Source organism: Oncorhynchus masou, chromosome 32 (genome assembly GCF_036934945.1).
Source record: "Oncorhynchus masou masou isolate Uvic2021 chromosome 32, UVic_Omas_1.1, whole genome shotgun sequence".
Classification (NCBI taxonomy): domain Eukaryota; kingdom Metazoa; phylum Chordata; class Actinopteri; order Salmoniformes; family Salmonidae; genus Oncorhynchus; species Oncorhynchus masou.
In genome coordinates this window covers 24,352,294-24,373,524 of record NC_088243.1, presented here as the reverse complement: position 1 = coordinate 24,373,524, position 21,231 = coordinate 24,352,294, and the positions used below count along the sequence as shown (strand labels likewise).

Sequence of the window (21,231 nt, the reverse complement as noted above, 5' to 3'; positions counted from 1 at the left end):
TGGCAAGAACAGCTCAAATAAGGAAAGAGAAATGACAGTCCATCATTACTTCAAGACATGAAGGTTAGTCAATGCTGTAATTTTCAAGAACTTTGAAAGTTTCTTCAAGTGCTGGCCCAAAAACCACCAAGCACTATGATGAAACTGACTCTCATGAGGACCCCCACAGGAAAGAAAGACCAATAGTTACCTCTGCTGCAGAGGATAAGTTCATTAGAGTTACCAGCCACAGAAATTGCAGCACAAATAAATGCTTCACAGAATTCAAATAGCAGACACATCTCAACATCAACTGCTCAGAGGAGACTGCTTGAATCAGACCTTCATGGTCGAATTGCTGCAAAGAAACCACTACTAAAGGACATCAATAAGAAGAAGAGTTGCTTGGGCCAAGAAGCACGAGCAATGGACATTAGACCGGTGTAAATCTGTCCTTTGGTCTGATGAGTCCAAATTTGAGATTTTTGGTTCCAACCGGCGTATCTTTGTGAGATGCAGAGTAGGTGAACGGATGATCTCTGCATGTGTGGTTCCCACCGTGAAGCACGGAGGAGGAGGTGTGATGGTGTGCGTGTGCTTTGCTGGTGACACTGTCAGTGATTTATTTAGAATTCAAGGCACACTTAACCAGCATAGCTACCACAGCATTCTTCAGCAATACACCATCCCATCTGGTTTGCTCTTAGTCGGACTATCTTTTGTTTTTCAACAGGACAATAACCCAGCACACCTCCAGGCTGTGTAAGGGCTATTTAACCAAGAAGGAGAGTGATAGAATGCTGCATTAGAAGACCTGGCCTCCACAATCACCCGACTTCAACCCAACTGAGACGGCTTGGGAGGAGTTGGACCGCAGAGTGAAGGAAAAGCAGCCAACAAGTGCTCAGCATGTGGGAACTCCTTCAAGACTGTTGGAAAAACATTCCAGGTGAAGCTGGTTGAGAGAAGTCCAAGAATGTGCAAAGCTGTCATCAAGGCAAAGGGTGACTACTTTGATGAATCTCAAATAAAACATATATTTGGATTTGTTTAACACTTTTTTGGTTACTACATGATTCCGTATGTGTTATTTAATAAATGTGATGTCTTCACTATTATTCTACAATGTAGAAAAGTTTTGACTGGTACTCTGTATTTATATTTTTAAGATTTTGGAACTTGCAGAGATCTGATACAGGTCTGATAAACTTTCAGTTTAATATCTGTTTAACATTCCAAGAACCCTATCAGTATGACTTAACGATCTGATAACCTGTGCAACCCTACTGCTATATAGGCGGCCTGGAACATGACATGCTGCTTCTGCGGCTGGTGTATATAGTGTGCCTCATTGATTACAGTGGGGGTGTTTCAACTGCAGCTGGTGGACATTAAAGAAACAGACATTCAATGCTTGAAGTGTAGTTTTGGTGGGAGCCGTGTGACCCATCAGACTCAACCTATTTTCTCTGCTTTTTTGCCTTATGCCAACCTACAACCTGTCAACAAAAATGTAAGGATTCTATTCTTGGCAAAGAACATAGGGTAAATGGCACAAGGTGTAACTTGATATCAAACATAAGGATAACATTGTATTTTTAAAAGCAAACACACCAGTTAATGCACACCTGAGATGCAAAGTAATGTTTGTTTTTCAGTAAATAGTGTTATTTGAATATAACCTCTGAGGTAGCTGACATGGTCTGCCAAAGCACTTTTTAAAATGTTTTATCCTTCAATTAACCCCATAGTCGGATGTTGAGGCGTGTGTGCTGATTGGTCACCATACATTTGTTTTCCTGGAGGTGCGAGACCTTTTACTGTTTGAAAAACAGCTTCTATCTCAAGGCCATCAGACTGTTAAACAGCCACCACTAACATTGAGTGGCTGCTGCCAACACACTGACTCAACTCCAGCCACTTTAATAATGGGAATTGATGGGAAATGATGTAAATATATCACTAGCCACTTTAAACAATGCTACCTTATATAATGTTACTTACCCTACATTATTCATCTCATATGCATACGTATATACTGTACTCTATATCATCGACTGCATCCTTATGTAATACATGTATCACTAGCCACTTTAACTATGCCACTTTGTTTACATACTCATCTCATATGTATATACTGTACTCGATACCATCTACTGTATCTTGCCTATGCTGCTCTGTACCATCACTCATTCATATATCCTTATGTACATATTCTTTATCCCCTTACACTGTGTATAAGACAGTAGTTTAGGAATTGTTAGTTAGATTACTTGTTGGTTATTACTGCATTGTCGGAACTAGAAGCACAAGCATTTCGCTACACTCGCATTAACATCTGCTAACCATGTGTATGTGACAAATAAAATTTGATTTGATTTGATTGATTTGAATTTAGCTTAAACTTGGTGGTGAGACAATATGTAAGTATGAAAGTACCAGTTTTTTCAACAAGCAAAAATTGCACTTTTTCTGGCATGAACTGTAGGCTATGTCTTTGTTTTTTGGCTGTACCTCGTCTACTCACATCCCCAGTGTAAGCCTGCCTTTAAACAAGTAGCAAATGGGTTTCCCAACAATTACTATGCCTAAATAAAAATCGGGTCACTAAATTCGCTAAAGATAATAGATAATAGCTTTCTAAGCTTTTTCAAACGGCACAGTAGCTTTAAAATGCTGATTGTACAATGAGAGCACAACAGCCTGACGTTTAGTGACCCCTGATAAACTGTAAATAATGAATGTATAGTTCACCTGGTTGGGCAATAGCCAACTACAGCCATTCAATATATGACACAGGGGAAGCAGACATGTAGTTGGAGTATCACTATCAAGTCAGATGGTATAGGCTTTGAGATGAGGAATTCCTAAGCAAAACTGTTGCCATAGGGTCAATTCCATGATAACAAAATGCTGAGACTCTGTTTTTTCCTTTTAAAATGTATGTCAAACAAAATCCAATAATTGCAATGTTAAACAAACCACACAACTCTGTGCACAGTGATTACTTTAAACAATGTCCTTTGAAAATGTTACAACATTTTGCACTGTTGTTCATGTACATTAGTTTTTGTACAGTTGAAGTCGGAAGTTTACATACACCTTAGGCAAATACATTTAAACTCAGCTTTTCACAATTCCTGACATTTAATCCCAGAAAAAATTCCCCACCTTAGGTCTGTTAGGATCACCACTTTATTGTAAGAATGTGAAATGTCAGAATAATAGTAGAGAGAATGATTTATTTCAGCTTTTATTTCTTTCATCACATTCCCAATGGGTCAGAAGTTTACATACACTCAATTAGTATTTGGTAGCATTGCCTTTAAATTGTATAACTTGGGTCAAACGTTTTGGGGAGCCTTCCACAAGCTTCCCACAATAAGTTGGGTGAATTTTGACCCATTCCTCCTGACAGAGCTCGTGAAACTGAGTCAGGTTTGTAGGCTTCCTTGCTCGCACAAGCTTTTTCAGTTCTGCCCACATATTTTCCATAGGATTGAGGTCAGGGCTTTGTGATGGCCCCTCCAATATGTTAACTTTGTTGTCATTAAGCCATTTTGCCACAACTTTGGAAGTATGCTTGGGATCATTGTCCATTTGGAAGACCCCTTTGCGACCAAGCTTCAAATTCCTGACTGATGTCTTGAAATGTTGCTTCAATATATCCACATAATTTCCTACGTCATGATGCCATCTATTTTGTGATGTGCACCTGACCCTCTTGCAGCAAAGCACCCGCACAACACGATACTGCCACCCCTGTGCATCACGGTTGGGATGGTGTTCTTCGGCGTGCAAGCCTCCCCCTTTTTCCTCCAAACATAACAATGGTCATTATGGCCAAACAGTTCTATTTTTGTTTCATCAGACCAGAGGACATTTCTCCAAAAAGTACAATCTTTGTCCCCATGTGCAGTTGCAAACCGTAGTCTGGCTTTTTTATGGTGGTTCTGGAGCAGTGGCTTCTTCCTTGCTGAGCGGCCTTTCAGGTTATGTCGATATAGGACTCATTTTAGTGGACATTGTTAGAAGTCCTTGCGCAAACAAAGCCTCGTTCACTCACGCCGCCAAACTTACCCTAGTAAAACTGACTATCCTACCGATACTCGACTTCGGCGATGTCATCTACAAAATAGCTTCCAATACTCTACTCAGCAAACTGGATGCAGTTTATCACAGTGCCATCCATTTGTTACTAAAGCACCTTATACCACCCACCACTGCGACCTGTATGCTCTAGTCGGCTGGCCCTCGCTACATATTAGTCGCCAGACCCACTGGCTCCAGGTCATCTACAAGTCCATGCTTATCTCAGTTCACTGGTCACGATGGCAACACCCACCCGTAGCACGCGCTCCAGCAGGTGTATCTCAATGATCATCCCTAAAGCCGACACCTCAATTGGCCGCCTTTCCTTCCAGTTCTCTGCTGCCTGTGACTGGAACGAATTGCAAAAATCCCTGAAGTTGGAGACTTTTATCTCCCTCACCAACTTTAAACATCTGCTATCTGAGCAGCTAACTGATCGCTGTAGCTGTACATAGTCCATTGGTAAATAGCCCACCCAATTTACCTACCTCATCCCCATACTGTTTTTATTTATTTACTTTTCTGCTCTTTTGCGCACCAGTATCTCTACCTGCACATGACCATCTGATCATTTATCACTCCAGTGTTAATCTGCAAAATTGCAATTATTCACCTACCTCCTCATGTCTTTTGCACACAATGAATATACTCTTTTTTTATTTTTTCTACTGTGTCACTGACTTGTTTATTGTTTACTCCATGTGTAACTCTGTGCTGTTGTCTGTTGTTGTCTGTTTACACTGCTATGCTTTATCTTTGCCAAGTCGCAGTTGTAAATGAGAACTATCTCAACTAGCCTACCTGGTTAAATAAAGTTGAAATAAAAAAGTTGTAGGATTTTATTGAACTTTTCAATCATTGTTTTTGATTGAAATACACTTTAAATAGTCTCAGTGTCACCGTGGAATTATAGTCAAGTCAACCTTGTTTGTTCTAAATTGAGGGATGTTTACCTTTATTTTACTAGGCAAGTCAGTTAAGAACAAATTCTTATTTTCAATGAGAGCCTAGGAACAGTGGGTTAAATGCCTTTTCAGGGGCAGAATGACAGATTTTGTATCTTGTCAGCTCGGGGATTTGAACTTGCAACCTTTCGGTTACTAGTCCAATACTCTAACCACTAGGCTAATTGCTGAGTGAGACCTGGAAATCAGATTTACATCAAATGCAGATACCAAATTTACAGTGCATTCGGAAAATGTTATTTTTCCACATTTTGTTACGTTACAGACCTTATTTTTTTTTAAATTAAATACACATTTTCCCTATACAATACCCATAATGACAATGTGAAAACAGGTTTTAAGAAATGTTTGTAAATGTATAAAAAAAATTCTAGCAGAAATACCTTTCAGACCCTTTGCTTTGAGATGTAAAATTGTGCTCAGATACATCCTGTTTCCATTGATCATTCTTGAGATGTTTCTACAACTTGATTGGAGTCCATCTGTGGTCAATTCAATTGATTGGAAATGATTTGGAAAGGCAGACACCTGTCTATATAAGGTCCCACAGTTGACATTGTATGTCTGATCAAAAACCAAGACATGAGGTCGAAGGAATTGGCCATAGAGCTCCGAGACAGGATTGTGTCGAGACACAGATCTGGGGAAGGGTACAGAAACATTTCTGCAGCATTGAAGGTCCCCTAGAACACAGTGGCCTCCATCATTCTTAAATGGAATACTTTTGGAATTTTGGAGGCTACAATATTGACTGAACAAAAACATAAATGCAACATGCATGAATTTCAACGATTTTACATAACTACAGTTCATATAAGGTAATCAGTTACTTGTAAATTAATGAATTAGACCCTAATCTATGGATTTCACATATTTGGGCATAGTCCCACACACTAGGGAGCCAGGCCCAGCCAATCAGAATAAGCTTTTCCCCACAAAAGGGCTTTATTACAGACAGAAATGCTCCTCAGTTTCATCAGCTGTCCTGGTGGCTGGTCTCAGACTATCCCGCAGGTGATGAAGCTGGATGTGGAGGTCCTGGGCTGGCATGGTTACACATGGTCTGCAGTTGTGAGACCGGTTGTACGTACTGCCAAATTCTCTAAAACAACATTGTAGGAGGCTTGTTGGAGGCCTAGTGGTTAGAGTGCCGTAACCGGCGTTGGGCTAGTAACCTGAAGGTTTCAAGTTCAAGTCCCAGAGCTGACAAGGTACAAATCTGTCGTTCTGCCCCTGAACAGGCAGTTAACCCAATGTTCCAAGGGCGTCATTGAAAATAAGAATTTGTTCTTAACTGACTTTGCCTGGTTAAATAAAGGTAAAATAAATGGTAGAGAAATGAGCATTCAATTCTCTGGCAACAGCTCTAGTGGACATTCTGGCAGTCAGCATGCCAATTGCACGCTCCCTCAAAACCTGAGACATTTAAGTCATTTGGCAGACGCTCTTATCCAGAGCGACTTACAAATTGGTGAATTCACCTTATGACATCCAGTGGAACAGCCACTTTACAATAGTGCATCTAAATCATTTAAGGGGGGGTGAGAAGGATTACTTTATCCTATCCTAGGTATTCCTTAAAGAGGTGGGGTTTCAGGTGTCTCCGGAAGGTGGTGATTGACTCCGCTGTCCTGGCGTCGTGAGGGAGTTTGTTCCACCATTGGGGGGCCAGAGCAGCGAACAGTTTTGACTGGGCTGAGCGGGAACTGTACTTCCTCAGTGGTAGGGAGGCGAGCAGGCCAGAGGTGGATGAACGCAGTGCCCTTGTTTGGGTGTAGGGCCTGATCAGAGCCTGGAGGTACTGCGGTGCCGTTCCCCTCATAGCTCCGTAGGCAAGCACCATGGTCTTGTAGCGGATGCGAGCTTCAACTGGAAGCCAGTGGAGAGAGCGGAGGAGCGGGGTGACCTGAGAGAACTTGAGAAGGTTGAACACCAGACGGGCTGCGGCGTTCTGGATGAGTTGTAGGGGTTTAATGGCACAGGCAGGGAGCCCAGCCAACAGCGAGTTGCAGTAATCCAGACGGGAGATGACAAGTGCCTGGATTAGGACCTGCGCCGCTTCCTGTGTGAGGCAGGGTCGTACTCTGCGGATGTTGTAGAGCATGAACCTACAGGAACGGGCCACCGCCTTGATGTTAGTTGAGAACGACAGGGTGTTGTCCAGGATCACGCCAAGGTTCTTAGCGCTCTGGGAGGAGGACACAATGGAGTTGTCAACCGTGATGGCGAGATCATGGAACGGGCAGTCCTTCCCCGGGAGGAAGAGCAGCTCCGTCTTGCCGAGGTTCAGCTTGAGGTGGTGATCCGTCATCCACACTGATATGTCTGCCAGACATGCAGAGATGCGATTCGCCACCTGGTCATCAAAAGGGGGAAAGGAGAAGATTAATTGTGTGTCGTCTGCATAGCAATGATAGGAGAGACCATGTGAGGTTATGACAGAGCCAAGTGACTTGGTGTATAGCGAGAATAGGAGAGGGCCTAGAACAGAGCCCTGGGGGACACCAGGGACATCTGTGTCATTGTGTTGTGTGACAAAACTGCACATTGTAGTGGCCATTTATTGTCCCCAGTACAATGTGCACCTGTGTAATGATCATGCTGTTTAATCAGCTTCTTGATGTGCCACACCTGTCAGGTGGATGGATTGTCTTTGCAAAGGAGAAATGCTCACTAACAGGGATGTAAACACATTTCTGCACAAAATGAAACATGGGACCATCACTTTACATGTTGCCTTTATATTTTTGTTCAGTATAGTTTATTCCACTAGAGATTGAAATAAATTGCTTATTTAAAAAGATGGGCCTGGCTAACATGGACTGTTTCCTCACCTTATTTGTTGGTTATTTACCAGGTAACAAGAAGTGAAAACAAAACTGAAGTAATACTCCTTATTTTACTCAACTAGAGATTGAATTAAATGGTGTTTATTTGAGAAGATGGGCCTGGCTGACATGAAAAAGACATTAAGTGGAAAGGATCCACACACACCACAGGCTGATTAACAATCTGCACATCTTTATTTACAATGCTGGATGCCATAGTTAACACAAACGCAGGACATTGAATGCTACCTGAATTGAAAAGTAACACAAATAGGCCTACAGTACCACAGCAAGCTCATACAGGTGTGTGTGCGTATTAGTCAGATTATCCAGTGTCCACAACAGCACAATTGATCATTCTTTGCCCCCAGTGCATGCTCGCAACCCTCATCTTGTCTCCGTCTCCTCTTCCGGAGGGCCTAAGGCTCTTGGACCGTGACTGAGTACACCCTGGCCTGACACCTGGACGTGCCTGGCCCCCATCTACCTGCCTCCACTGTTTCTTTTTGCCCCTCATGTCACTGAACCCCACACACCCAGAAACTTGGATTCCATTACATTTGACCATAAGGTTTTGAATGTATGCTTTTATACGGTCTGTAGCTCTATTACAGAAAGTCAAATAAAGATTTGTGCCAACTGGACGTGTGACTTCTTTCCCCAATGATTTCCTATGGCTGAGTTACTTTGTCAGTTAGCAGTTATTCTAGATGAGGCTGAATGGCAACACACACACACACACAACTGCAATACTTGTGAATCTCATTGGTACATGACTGTTCAGTATAATGTCCATCATGAATATCCACCAGTGAAAATATGGATTTCTTGTTTGAATTAATTTAAAAAAAAAAATGTTTTATTTAACTAGGCAAGTCAGTTAAGAACTAATTCTAATTTACAATGCCCGCCTAGCCAGGCCAAATCCGGGCCAGTTGTGCGTCACCCTATGGGACTCCAAATCACGGCCAGATGTGATGCAGCCTGGATTCAAACGAGGGACTGCAGTGATGCCTCTTACACTGAGATGCTGTGCCTTAGACCGCTGCGCCACTCCGGAGACAATTAAGGTTTTATTAAAAGGGACATGCATACACAACAAAGGAAGTTTATAAAATAAAGTAATTGATAGGAAAAGCAATTTACTACATAAATTATAGTCAGAGCCTCTCCCCTTTGTTTGCTTAACTGGGGGAATGGGATGGATAAATGGATAACAATAAGCAGGGTGGTGCTCAACAGGCGGAATGTGCACTATGTCTACGGAATAGGGTGCCATTTGGAACACATTCCATCTGTTGATGAAGCCACCTGAAATTAGTGGCTGCATACCAATTGTCCATCTCTCTCCTCATGGTTATCCAAGCATTGGCTAGGTGTATGCATTGGTTTGAGCTACTTTACACCATTGTTAATGTGAAAGTCAATACTTTGGGAGAAGGACAATGTATATGCAGCAATTGTTAACGGTCACACAGCTTTCAGTCATTAGTAAAAAATAAAATAAATTATTTAAGTCAAATAACTGACAATATGTTGCAGTAATAGGTAAGACAATGGATCCAGAGATGTATAGGTTAAATATGGACTTTAAAGTAACAGGCAGGTAGAGGGGGGATATGGACAGGCACATCCAGGTGTCAGGCCAGGGTGTCCTAAATTGTGGTCCAAGAGCCTCATGCCCTCCGGATGGGGAGACAGAGAAAGAGAAAAGATTAGGGTTAGTGAGAGCATGGCTAAGACCATGGAACTGTAAACCACATGCACTGGGGGTCGAGAACAATCAATAGTGTTGCGGTGGATACTGGATAATCTGACTAACACACACACACACACACACACTTGTTTGACCTTGTTGTGATACTTCAGGACTACTTATGTTAGTTTCTGAATCAATTCAGGTAGCCTTCAATGTCCAGCGTTTTTTGTTAATCATGGCAGCCAGCATTGTAAATAAAAATACGTGCAGAAAGATAATGAGCCTCTGTGTCTCTGGATCCTTCCCCCTTCATTTATTTTTCATGTCAGCTAGGCCCATCTTTTCAAAGAAACACCATTTATTTAAATCTCTAGTTCAGTAAAATAAGGAGCCTCTTTTTTCAATCCTTTTGTTTTTTCACTTCTTGTTACCTGGTAAAATAAGCAACAACCATGGATAACCACAAGAAGAACAAGGTGAGGAAACTGTCCATGTCAGCCAGGTTCATCCTGATTTTTCTCCCCAATTTCGATCTCGTCTCACCGCTGCAACTCCCAAACGGGCTTGGGAGGCAAAAGGCAGAGTCATACGTTCTGCAAAACCCGCACGCTTTACCCGGAAGCCAGCCACACCAATGCATCAGATTCCTCTTTTCAACTTATGACAGCCTGCAGGCGCCCGGCCTGCAACAAGGAGTTGCTAGAGCGCGATGAGCCAAGTAGGGTCCCCCCCGGCCAAGCCCGGATGACGCTGGGACGATTGTGCGCTGCCCTATGGGATTACCGATCACGACCGGTTTTGATACAGCCTGGGATTAAACCCAGGTCTGTAGTGACGTCTCTAGCAATAAGATGCAGTGCCTTAGACCGCTGCGCAACTTGGAAGGCCCTCAGGCCAATCATTTTAAAGAAACACCATTTATTTAAGTAGTTTTGTTCTGGTCACAAGATAATCAAGAAAATGACAATAAACAGCTCCACAATCAGGTAGAAAACAGAATGTTCTATTCTCAGATAGGGCCATCTTCAAAGAAAACATTGAAATTATCTCTATTTCAGCTAAATAAGCAGATTTTTTGAGATGACAAGAAAATCCTAATAATTCAGCTAAAGAGCGCCACACTCATGCAGAAAAATCTGATTGTTCTATTATAGAGTGAGAACAATTAGTTTCCTTGGCTGATACTTACAAATAATATAACAGTAAATGAATAGATGACATTCACTGCTATGAGGCCGTCTCCAATATAATTGCATAGTTTACACAGACCCACCATGGACCTTGACAAATACATCTCCGTCCAATAGTCTGTTTTGCAGTGGTATAAAGTACTTAATTAAAATTACTTTAAAGTACTACTTAAGTAGTTTTTTGGGGGGGTATCTGTACTTTACTATTTATATTTTTGACAACTTTTACTTCACTATATTACTAAAGAAAAGTATGTAATTTTTACTCCATACATTTTCCCTGACACTCAAAAGTACTCGTTGCATTTTGAATGATTAGCAGGACAGAACAATTGTGTAATTCACACACTTATCAAGAGAACATCCCTGGTCTTCCCGATCTGATCTGGCAGACTCACTAAACACACATGCTTCGTTTGTAAATTATGTCTGAGGGTTGGAGCATGCCCCTGGCTATAGGTACAGTTAAAATTCAAAGACAATGGTGCCTTCTGGTTTACTTAATAAGGAATTTGAAAAGATTTACACATTTACTTTTGATACTTAATTATATCTAAAACCGAACTACCTGGATCCTGGGGGGGTTAAGGTTAAATGCGGCAACCACATTTTGGTTGAAAGCATTCAGCTGTGAAACTGACTTGGTATCTCCTTTCACTTCATTGTTGTTTCCCTGTTTACTACTCAAATAGGTTGAACTTGAGTCAAAGACGAAATTAACTACAGTACACTGGTCTGAAATATATTAGCATTACTAGGCTACACAGACCCACGGCGGACAGGGTAGCCTAGTGGTTAGAGCGTTGGACTAGTAAGCGAAAGGTTCGAATCCCCGAGCTGACAAGGTACAAATCTGTCGTTCTGCCCCTGAACAGGCAGTTAACCCACTGTTCCTAGGCCGTCATTGAAAATAAGAATTTGTTCTTAGCTGACTTGCCTAGTAAAAAAAACAAAAAAACATTGTAAATGTATTTGTTTTCTAGGCAACATGCCTAGAGCTTCCCACTGGGCGTGGCTTTATGGAGAGTTCTATGAAATAAGAGCTGGTATGGCCGTATTCTAGCCCAACGAGTTCTCACAAGGGTGCCCGATTGCTATTAGTGTAGCAGGGCTGCACGCAAAAGCCATAAAGGCAAAGACGGATGGGCTATCAGCTGATCATAGCCAATGTAGATGATGACCTAGTTACCTAGCTTTGCTGTCGAAACAAGCTAGTTTTTACTTGATTTCAGCTTGTTCTGCTACTGACATATGCCTCGAATTACTATCAAGGAGTCGATGTGCCTCCTTCCCAGACCACAAGCAGCTGTAAAATATTCGCAACTCACCGCCCGGCGCTCGTGTTGTGCAGAACGAGTGCAGCAGCGCGCTTTTATTTTGAAGGCTAAAACCGGAAGTTCCTGTTTTGTATGCCTGCAGCCGAAACAGTATCTCGTTCCCATCCCATGACTTGTATCATAACAGTAGGGAATGGGGGTGGTCAGCTTGATTACAGCTAAACAGAGACAGGACAGAAATCTTACCACAATGCCAGACGGACTTATTACAAGCAGGTAAAATAAAGACAATTTCGTAGCTATCTTTCTTTGACGTTTCGAGGTTGCCTGATAACATTAACACGTGTGAAACACATCCCCATCGTTGTTTACTTGTTGAAGCCAGTCCTTGTTTTTCCCTGTACCAACCCAGGGGTCCCTTTGACTTAGTTGCAACTATTCACCAAACTATTGTGCACATATTAATTAATACCAGCATGTAGTGAAATAAAAGGTGTCATTGACATGTTTGCCGGATTCCTTTCTTGCTGTTCACCGTTGGGACAGTGTGGAATGATGTTTATTCACGATGTCACTCCACAGTTCTGTTCTTGTATGAATCTTGCACTTTGTGCAATTACTTTTGGTCAATGTCACAATGTTTTCCATCCCAGGCTGTTGCAGAATGAGGTGACAGGCATAGATCTGCAGGTGCCTCTTTACCAGGAGATCCGTGGTACCATGATGACAGGTCATGTGGAGTACCAGATAATTGTGGTGACTCGGCTGGCTGCCTTCAAATCCGCCAAGCACAAACCTGAAGACATTGTACAGCTGGTGGTAGGTAGTCACAGGTAGTCGTAGTCCCATGTAAGTTAGGTGGAAACATAAGTATTAGCATTCTGCCCCTGTGCCCCGAATCACCTCAAATTGAAAGTGATGGTGTTGCAGCTACTGTTTGGTCTGAAATTGTGGTAACACTTCACTGTAGCATTCAGTATGTACAGTATGCATTCCTAAACCCTTTATAACAGCTACATAATGCATAATAACAGTAAGATTTTGAACAACAACCAAATATACAATTCTAACGGTTAGATTTGAACCCCAAAGCATTGCTATAAAAGCTACAGGCATACCTAGACCCTGCATGTTTTACATGTGTTTTGCAGGTTTCAAAGAAATACAGTGAAATTGATGAGTTTTACTACAGACTCATGGGTCAATATCCGAAGATCACCTTACCAGCCATGCCTCGCAAGGCCCTGTTTGTAGGCGAGGCAGACATCCGGGAGCGTAGGGTGGCCTTTGACGAACTGGTCAAGTTCATCTCCAAGAATTCTACACTTGCTACTTGCCCAGAGGTGTTGGAGCTCTTAGGTAATGTACCACAAAGCACTACAGTAAATAGTATTTTTTCTATAGAGTTTTGGTAAATAACTTGTTTGATTTGCTTGTCTCTGACTGAAACTTGCACTTTCTAACTCGTTCACCTACATTAATGCCACCCCTCTATCTTAATGCAAACTACATAGGTCAGAAAATGTTCAACCTTGGGGATTAGTACTAATACTACTGCATATTATTAGTTGAACAATGAGGTTACAGTATATCAAGGCAGTCAGGGGTTCAAATTGACATGTATCTGCCTGGCTAGTTATTTAAGAAAAGTATGAATTATTAACCAAACAGAAAAAATAAACAGTACTTCCCTGTAGTGTAGAAGTTGCCTTAATTAATCAAGAATATAATGTCAAAAAGAATATTTGGCTCACAGTTCATATTTCTGTAGGGGCGAAGTCCACAATGGCAGATTCGAAAACCAGGAACGTTGCAGATTGGCAGGACCAGGATAAAGAAGAAGGCTTTAATTTCTTTGAAAGTGAGGAGACCCCTGCTGCTGCTGCGAAAGTAACCAAACATGTTCCACCAGTGAAACCTAGGGAAGAGGAGCTGGAACATGACGATGATGATCAGTACCTTGGACCTCTAGGCAATTTAAAGTAAGAGCCTTGCTGAGGTTGTGTTCATTTTAGATGTTTTTCTCAATGGTTTTGGCATCTTCTCAAATATCTGTATTCTGGATCAAATGGTTGAAGGGAAAATATAATTTCAGGCTGTAAATCAACAACATTTGAAAATTGGGATACTTTCTACAGGCACTGTATGGTATTTAATGCTTTCTGTCACCCTTTCCCCCAGGTGCACGAGGCAGAAGAAGAAAAAGCCTCCACAGGCTAAAGTGGCCACCCAACCTAATTTATCTCTGTTTGATGAGGCTGAGGATATAGATGATGACTTGTTTCAACCTGCAGCCAAAGACAGTTAGTATAAATATTTAAATACAGATTCTGTGTTCCATTTATTGCTTCCATAGGAACTGCAATAACAATGTCATTAGCTTTCTACAGTGTCAGTGTCAGAGTTTCCAGACTGACATCCCGTAAATGAAGATATCAGATCTGTTTCCAAGGAAGTTTGCCTCTTGTCCAATTTAAGTTCAACTCATATCTTCATTGTGCTAACAGGCAACGTTAAGCTGTTTAAGGAGCCAGACTTGATGTGGAAAGTGAAGTTGGGTGACCCTTTACTACTTCCAACAGCATACAAGGATGTGGCATCTGCAGATTCAGGACTGGATGAGGATACAGATGAACTTTTCAGGTATACAGTCACAGTTATTTGCGAGACTTAGGGGTTATTACAACATTGTATTAGCCATTCAACATTGTCCTTGTTTCCCTTTTCAGGATAGAAGACAACTTTGACAAGCTCCTCCAGGTGAAGAAAAGTATCAAGGCAAGGCCAGTTCCTGCCCCCAAACCCAAACTGGCCCCAAAGCCAAAACTGCCCGTGAAGCCCTCCTCTCTAGTCTCAGGTGGTAGGGGCCCAGTTGTGGGTGTTCTTCCAGTTGCAAATGAGGTGAAGGATCAAATCGACATTCTCAAGTATATCCAGCAAAATGAGTCTACATCTATTGATGATCTGGATCTGTTTTAATTGGCAACTAAATGATAGTAACTGATTGGGACTCATGAAGTTGTTAGCAGGCTACACAGGAAAATAACAGCCTAAAATTATGCCTATGATTATATTTTGACATTACCCAGGATTATTCCATCAAGGATGACCTTTGGAAGTCTGATTCTAATAAAAAGTCTACTGAACATGTATAGTTACAATCAGTGCTGGAAATGGGCCTGTGTGGTGTTGTTTATTTTTACCCATATTGCTTTCCTACTTTTTATACTGAAAATACTGTATACATTACCATGATTGAGTGGCTCCAAATGCAATGACTTCACAAAGAAATCTAACTCATTTTTGTAATACCTACACAGTAATTTTGGATTTATCATACTAAATGTCTTGTCAGAACATATTAATGTATAAAAATAATTAAACAACAAATTCTCTTCTTTTTTTTCACCAAATAAAGTCTACAATTTTACAAAATGGTATGTTTACTTGCATTATTTATTGAAAGCATCCTATATTGCAGTACCATCAGTACAAATTAAGTCTGATATTTACCGAATTTGATAACAATTTCATTTTTTTACGTTACATCTTAAATACTATTGAAAATCAGGTTATGGTGGTGCCCATCCGAGATGTAAATGATTTTGGTCCAGGTATTACTCAGAAGACAGCATTGTCATAGATTTTTGTCTGCTGGGGCCACCTCTAGGAAGAGCTGCAGGAACACAGTGACTTTCCCCAACAGTCCAGGGCAGAGTTTGTAGTGAATGAATGGCACATAAACCAATACACCACTGAAGATGAATATGGTGACGTAGAGGTACTCTATTGCAGGGTTGTCAATGATAGGTGCCATCACAAGGAAAATCGCTGCCATGATGACCAAGATGGGGATTACAATGGGAACCTGGGTGAATAAACAAAAACAGTGGTACTGTCACAAGAGTTGAGAAAGCAGATGGGTCCATTTGGCCAATTGAATTTTAATAAATCAATCTTGTGTTGTTCAAAAGGACTCAGACCTTTATAAATAAAATAAGAAATTAGATATCCTATGAGACTCACGCTATATGTCCTGGGAAGTTCAGGTTTCTTGATCTTGAGGTAGAGAAGCCCAGACAGAGTGATTGTATAGAAGAACCAGGCTGTAAAACTGGTAATATCAATGCAGAGGGATGGAAGATGAATAAAGCAACAATTTGATAAATGTATTGAGACATTTTGAAGTCAAAGCATAAACTACCTGAAGAAGTTGACAATGCTCTGGAAGTCCCCAGGGATGAGAACCAGAAGTGAGATAGCCGTGGTGAAGATCAGGGCTGGAGAGGGGGTCAGTCGATTCACATGGGCCATGGCAAGAATATCAGGCTGGAGACAAAGACAACACAAATGTTGACATAAAAACTACAAAACTATCTAACTCAACACCTACATCAGACTATGCCAAAGTTTCCTTTTGAAAAATGTCAGTTAAAATTGCCTGTCTCTTGCATGTGTTTCTCACCATGTGTCCCTCTCTTGCAGCCACAAAGCACACCCGGCCACCACTAAAGAATGTTCCATTCAGGGAGCCAAAAGCAGACAAAGCAGCTGCAATGGACATCACCCATCCCCAGCTCCCGAGCACCTTATTCCTGTTAAAGACAACAATGTAATTTGTCATCTCATCACACATTGAATTTTTTTTTGAGAGAGGTGTGTGGATGGAGTTAAGCTCTCTCACCCCCAGGTGACAGCCACTGCACTCGACAACATCAGTTCTCTGGGCGTCATGGCAGCCAAGTAGCTCACATTGACCAGTAGATAGAGCATGGTTACCATGGGGATGGCAATCATAACTGCCCTGGGCAGATTTACCTGAGAGGGTGCAAGATGGATAAAGATATGTTAAGTCCTTAAGATCATGGAACATAGGACATTGCTTATTACAGTGCATTCTTACCTCAGGTCTTTTCAATTCTTCTTTCACATAGTTTAAGTTGTACAAGCCAGTGACGGACCAGAGGCCTTAGTAAAAAGCCATCCCTATGGAGCTCACACCCAAGTTCGTACTATCAAAAGCATTTTTTTGTACAGTAACATTCCCCTGTGCAATTTTCACTACTCCTCCAATTACTATAACCACCAGGGCAAATAAGTAGCTTAGCCACCAAGAAGACCACCTGAATTCTCATGGATAAATGTACATTCAAGATTCTGGCCATGGCTACAACCATGATGGCTGCAACAGCGGCACATTTCACTATTAGCTGAAAGGAGAACAGTCTTGGTAGAAAGGTGCCAAAGCGTATTCTGAAAAGCTGAGGGGTATTGGTGCGATGCTCGCTGGCTTCACCACTAGTAGGAAGTTAAAGGCCTCAAAGAAGGCAGGGAAAGGTCCATAGATTTGAAGGATGTAGATGAAGTCCGCACCTGATTCTTTAATAATGGTTCCTAGCTCAGCTTACGAGATTCCCCCCAGCATGGCTACTAGGCCAAACAGGGCCCAAATGATCAGGCTTGCCTTTGGACTTCCAATGTACAGCATAAACTGAGGGGACATGAATATACCCGATCCAATCATGATTCCTGCTACCAGTGAAACCAACTAAACCCAACTTGCACTTCAGTTGAAGCCCTTCTGTTTCTGTTTTTGCCATGGCCAGCTTACTGATTCAAACAACATGAGAAAATGTTGTCAATGGTCAATCCTTTCTTCTTAAGCAAGACAAATACATACAAAGACCTGGCAAATATTTGATGCTGGGTGCAAAGTACTTAGTAGTTAATATTAACTTCTCAGGTTGCAAAATGTATATTGTTGTGTCTTTGTTTATAGATGTAAAATGGTGCCCATACAGATTACCCCCCCAAAGTGTTTGTTACAGATTCACCAAATTATTACTGTAACAAAAAAAAGGAGGTCCGATTGACTAGGAGAGTGAGAAAATGGATGCTATTGTATGTCATTGTACACTTGGCTAATTCCTTCCCCTGAAGGTCGGAAAGGTTAAGGCCAAGGTTGACCTACAGTATCTCACCATTGTTATATGTGTTGGTCATAAAGCCACATGCAATTGCTGTCAAAAGCCATATAAATGTAAAAATGACAGCCGAGGTCTTTTTAGTGTAGACTTGCCCTCTAGCTAATAACGTAGTTCTGCATACATTTTCAACCATATTACCATCCTGATTAGTGTATCAGATGCAATTTAAAAAATAGATAAGGGCACACTTTATCTCTGTTGGTGGGGTGGTCCAAAGATCAAAACCATTTAGCAGGATGCGATAGAGTAGACTTGTCAGGTATTGTCTCAGGTGATTTGCCTGTATATCCTATACTCTGTATTTTTGGTTTATTTCCTGTGAGCTATAACCTCAGTAGTACAAAAAAGAAAACGGCTCACGCTGTTGACGTGAGCCATGACCAGCCTTTCAAAGCACTTCATGGCTACTGATGTGAGTGCTACGGGCCTGTAATCATTTAGGCAGGTTACCTTTACTTCCTTGGGCACAGGGACTATGGTGGTCTGCTTGAAACATGTAGGTATTACAGACTCAGTCAGGGAGATGTTGAAAATGTCAGTGAAGACACTTGCCAGTTGGTCCGTGCATGCTTTGCGTACACATCCTGGCAATCCATCTGGCCCCGTGGCTTTGTGAATGTTCATAGGGATAGGGGGCAGTATTCGGACGTTCGGGTGACTGTGGTGCCCAAAGTAAACTGCCTGTTACTCAGGCCCAGAAACTAGGATATGCATTTTCTTGGAAGTATTGGAAACACTCTAAAGTTTTGAAAACTGTTAAAATAATGTCTGTGAGTATAACAGAACTGATATGGCAGGTGAGAACCCGAGGAGAATCCATCCAAAATAAAAAAAATTGAGCTCACCACTCATTGTAATGGCTATCTATGGGAAAATCAATGGAATACCTCCCAGATTGCAGTTCCTATGTCTTCCAGTAGATGTCAACAGTCCTTGGACTGTATTGGCAGTATTGGATAGAAAACACTTTGAAGTTTCTAAGACTGTTAGAATAATGTCTGTGAATATAACAGAAGTGATATGGCAGGAGAAACCCCGAGGAGAATCCATCCGGAATAAAACAAAATTGAAATCACTACCCATTGAAAACACTTTTTGTCAGGGTCAGTGACACTCAGAATGTGTAAACCAGTGTAAGTGTTCCTTTGTAATCAACCTGTATGAGATAAGAAATATAATATATTATGTACTCAAAATCAGTACTAATATAAATTCAATGTACAGTTTCTACAATGGAAGTGAATGCATCTCTTTACCTCAGGACGTTTCAGCTCTTCTGTCACATAATTCAAGTTATTCCATCCATCGTAGGACCACAGTCCCTGGTAGAAAGCAATACCTATCGGATTGATGCCCAAGTTGGTCCCATTAAAAGAATCCTCAAAACTTTCTGTTTCCCCTCTGACGAGCAACACCACTCCTCCAATAATTATTACTGAAAGAGCCAGCACCTTGGCCACCATGAAGAACACTTGCATTGACATGGCGAATCGTACATTCAGACAGTTAACAATGGCTGTCACCACAATCCCTGCTGCAGCCACACACTTCACCAACAGCTGTGGGCATGGACAGTCCTGGTAGAAAGGTGCCAATGCATATTCAGCAAAGCTCAGTGAGATCCCAGCCACACTGGCAGGTCTCACAAATATGACTGAGCTGAAAATTAAAATGAAGGCTAATACTGGGCCTGACGTCCGTAGGATATAGATGTACTCTCCCCCCGACTCTCGGATGACTGTCCCCAGTTCAGCATAGCAGAGAGAGCCAAGCACAGCCAGCAGGCCACAAGCAACCCAGACCACCAGGCTTCCTCCTGGGCTTCCTATGTTGACCAGAACAAATTGAGGGGACATAAAAATCCCAGATCCAATCATAGTGCCAGCCACGAGCGACACAGCGCCAACCAGTCCCACTTCCCGTTTCAGGCTGAGCTTGGGTGATGTGCCATCCAGAACTTCAACTGCTGGGCATCTGTCCTCACCAGTCATGTTTTACCATAGACCAACAAGATATTTGCTGAAGTAAAGCTTTAAAGTCTGTGTCCAAGTCACTTGTACAACCATTGAGTGGGTTAATAATTACAGAAGGAAGAGTGAGTATGACTATTTTACAACCACATTTCAGTGCCAAGGGATTGTTACAGATTAGATAGAGATAGATTTGTGAAGGGGGGGGGTTGAGGTCACTGGGGGAGTAAATAAGTACACAAACAAAAATAAATAACTTTATTTTGCACCAATGTCTGACAGGTTTTTCCCCTTGGCATTTCTGTAAAATGAATGTGTGTACAGTGCCTTCGGAAAGTATTCAGACACCTTGACTTTTACACATTTGTTACGATATAGCTTTATTCCAAAATTGCTTAAATAAATACAAATCCTCTGCAATCTACACACAATACCCCATAATGACAATGTGAAAACAGGTTGTCAGAAATTATTGCAAAGGCATTAAATATTAAAACAGAAATACCTGATTTACATAAGTATTCAGACCGTTTTCTATGAGACTAGAAGTTGAACTCAGGTGCATCCTGTTTCCATTGATCATGCTTGAAATGTTTCTACAACTTGATTGGAGTCCATCTGTGGTAAATTCAATTGATTGGACATGATTTGATGACAGTGCATATCCCACAGACGACAGTGCATGTCAGAGCAAAACCCAAGCCATGAGGTCAAAGGAATTGTCCTTAGAGCTCTGAGACAGGATTGTAATCAAGGCACAGATCTGGAGGAAGGGTACAGAAACATTTATGCAGCATTAAAGGTCTCCAAGAACACAGTGGCCTCCATCATTCTAAAATGGAAGAAGTTTGGCAACACCAAGACTCTTCCTAGAGCTGGCCGCCCGGCCAAACTAAGCAATCAGGGGAGAAGGGCCTTGGTCAGGGAGGTGACCAAGAACCTGATGGTCTCTCTGACAGAGCCCTAGGGTTCCTCTGTGGAAATCAAATCAAAATCAAATCAAATGTATTTATATAGCCCTTCATACATCAGCTGATATCTCAAAGTGCTGTACAGAAATCCGGGCCTAAAACCCCAAACAGCAAGCAATGCAGGTGTAGATGCACGGTGGCTAGGAAAAACTCCCTAGAAAGGCCAAAACCTAGGAAGAAACGTAGAGAGGAACCAGGCTATGAGTGGTGGCCAGTCCGCTTCTGGCTGTGCCGGGTGGAGATTATAACAGAACATGGCCAAGATGTTCAAAT

The 21,231-nt window shown here is 41.8% G+C and overlaps 3 protein-coding genes across 3 annotated transcripts; 1 reads left to right on the top strand and 2 right to left on the bottom strand.

The window, feature by feature from the left end:
- Positions 1-3,172: 3,172 nt before the first annotated feature.
- Positions 3,173-12,130, bottom strand: LOC135525733 (uncharacterized). Its single transcript, XM_064953537.1, has 2 exons — positions 12,082-12,130; positions 3,173-7,392 (listed from the first exon to the last, which is right to left on the bottom strand). Exon 2 carries the CDS (start codon positions 7,345-7,347, stop codon positions 6,598-6,600), a length of 750 nt encoding a protein of 249 aa, XP_064809609.1. The 5' UTR covers positions 7,348-7,392; positions 12,082-12,130; the 3' UTR covers positions 3,173-6,597.
- Positions 12,131-12,157: 27 nt separating this feature from the next.
- Positions 12,158-15,468, top strand: hs1bp3 (HCLS1 binding protein 3). The gene is made up of 7 exons (XM_064953536.1): positions 12,158-12,306; positions 12,684-12,849; positions 13,182-13,389; positions 13,802-14,012; positions 14,212-14,333; positions 14,538-14,673; positions 14,760-15,468. The coding sequence occupies exons 1-7, from the start codon at positions 12,224-12,226 to the stop codon at positions 15,007-15,009; spliced, it is 1,176 nt and encodes a 391-aa protein (XP_064809608.1). The 5' UTR covers positions 12,158-12,223; the 3' UTR covers positions 15,010-15,468.
- LOC135525731 (b(0,+)-type amino acid transporter 1-like) lies at positions 15,469-20,079 on the bottom strand. Its single transcript, XM_064953535.1, has 6 exons — positions 19,274-20,079; positions 16,715-16,848; positions 16,496-16,625; positions 16,235-16,359; positions 16,057-16,144; positions 15,469-15,898 (listed from the first exon to the last, which is right to left on the bottom strand). The coding sequence occupies exons 1-6, from the start codon at positions 20,006-20,008 to the stop codon at positions 15,668-15,670; spliced, it is 1,443 nt and encodes a 480-aa protein (XP_064809607.1). The 5' UTR covers positions 20,009-20,079; the 3' UTR covers positions 15,469-15,667.
- Positions 20,080-21,231: the final 1,152 nt, after the last annotated feature.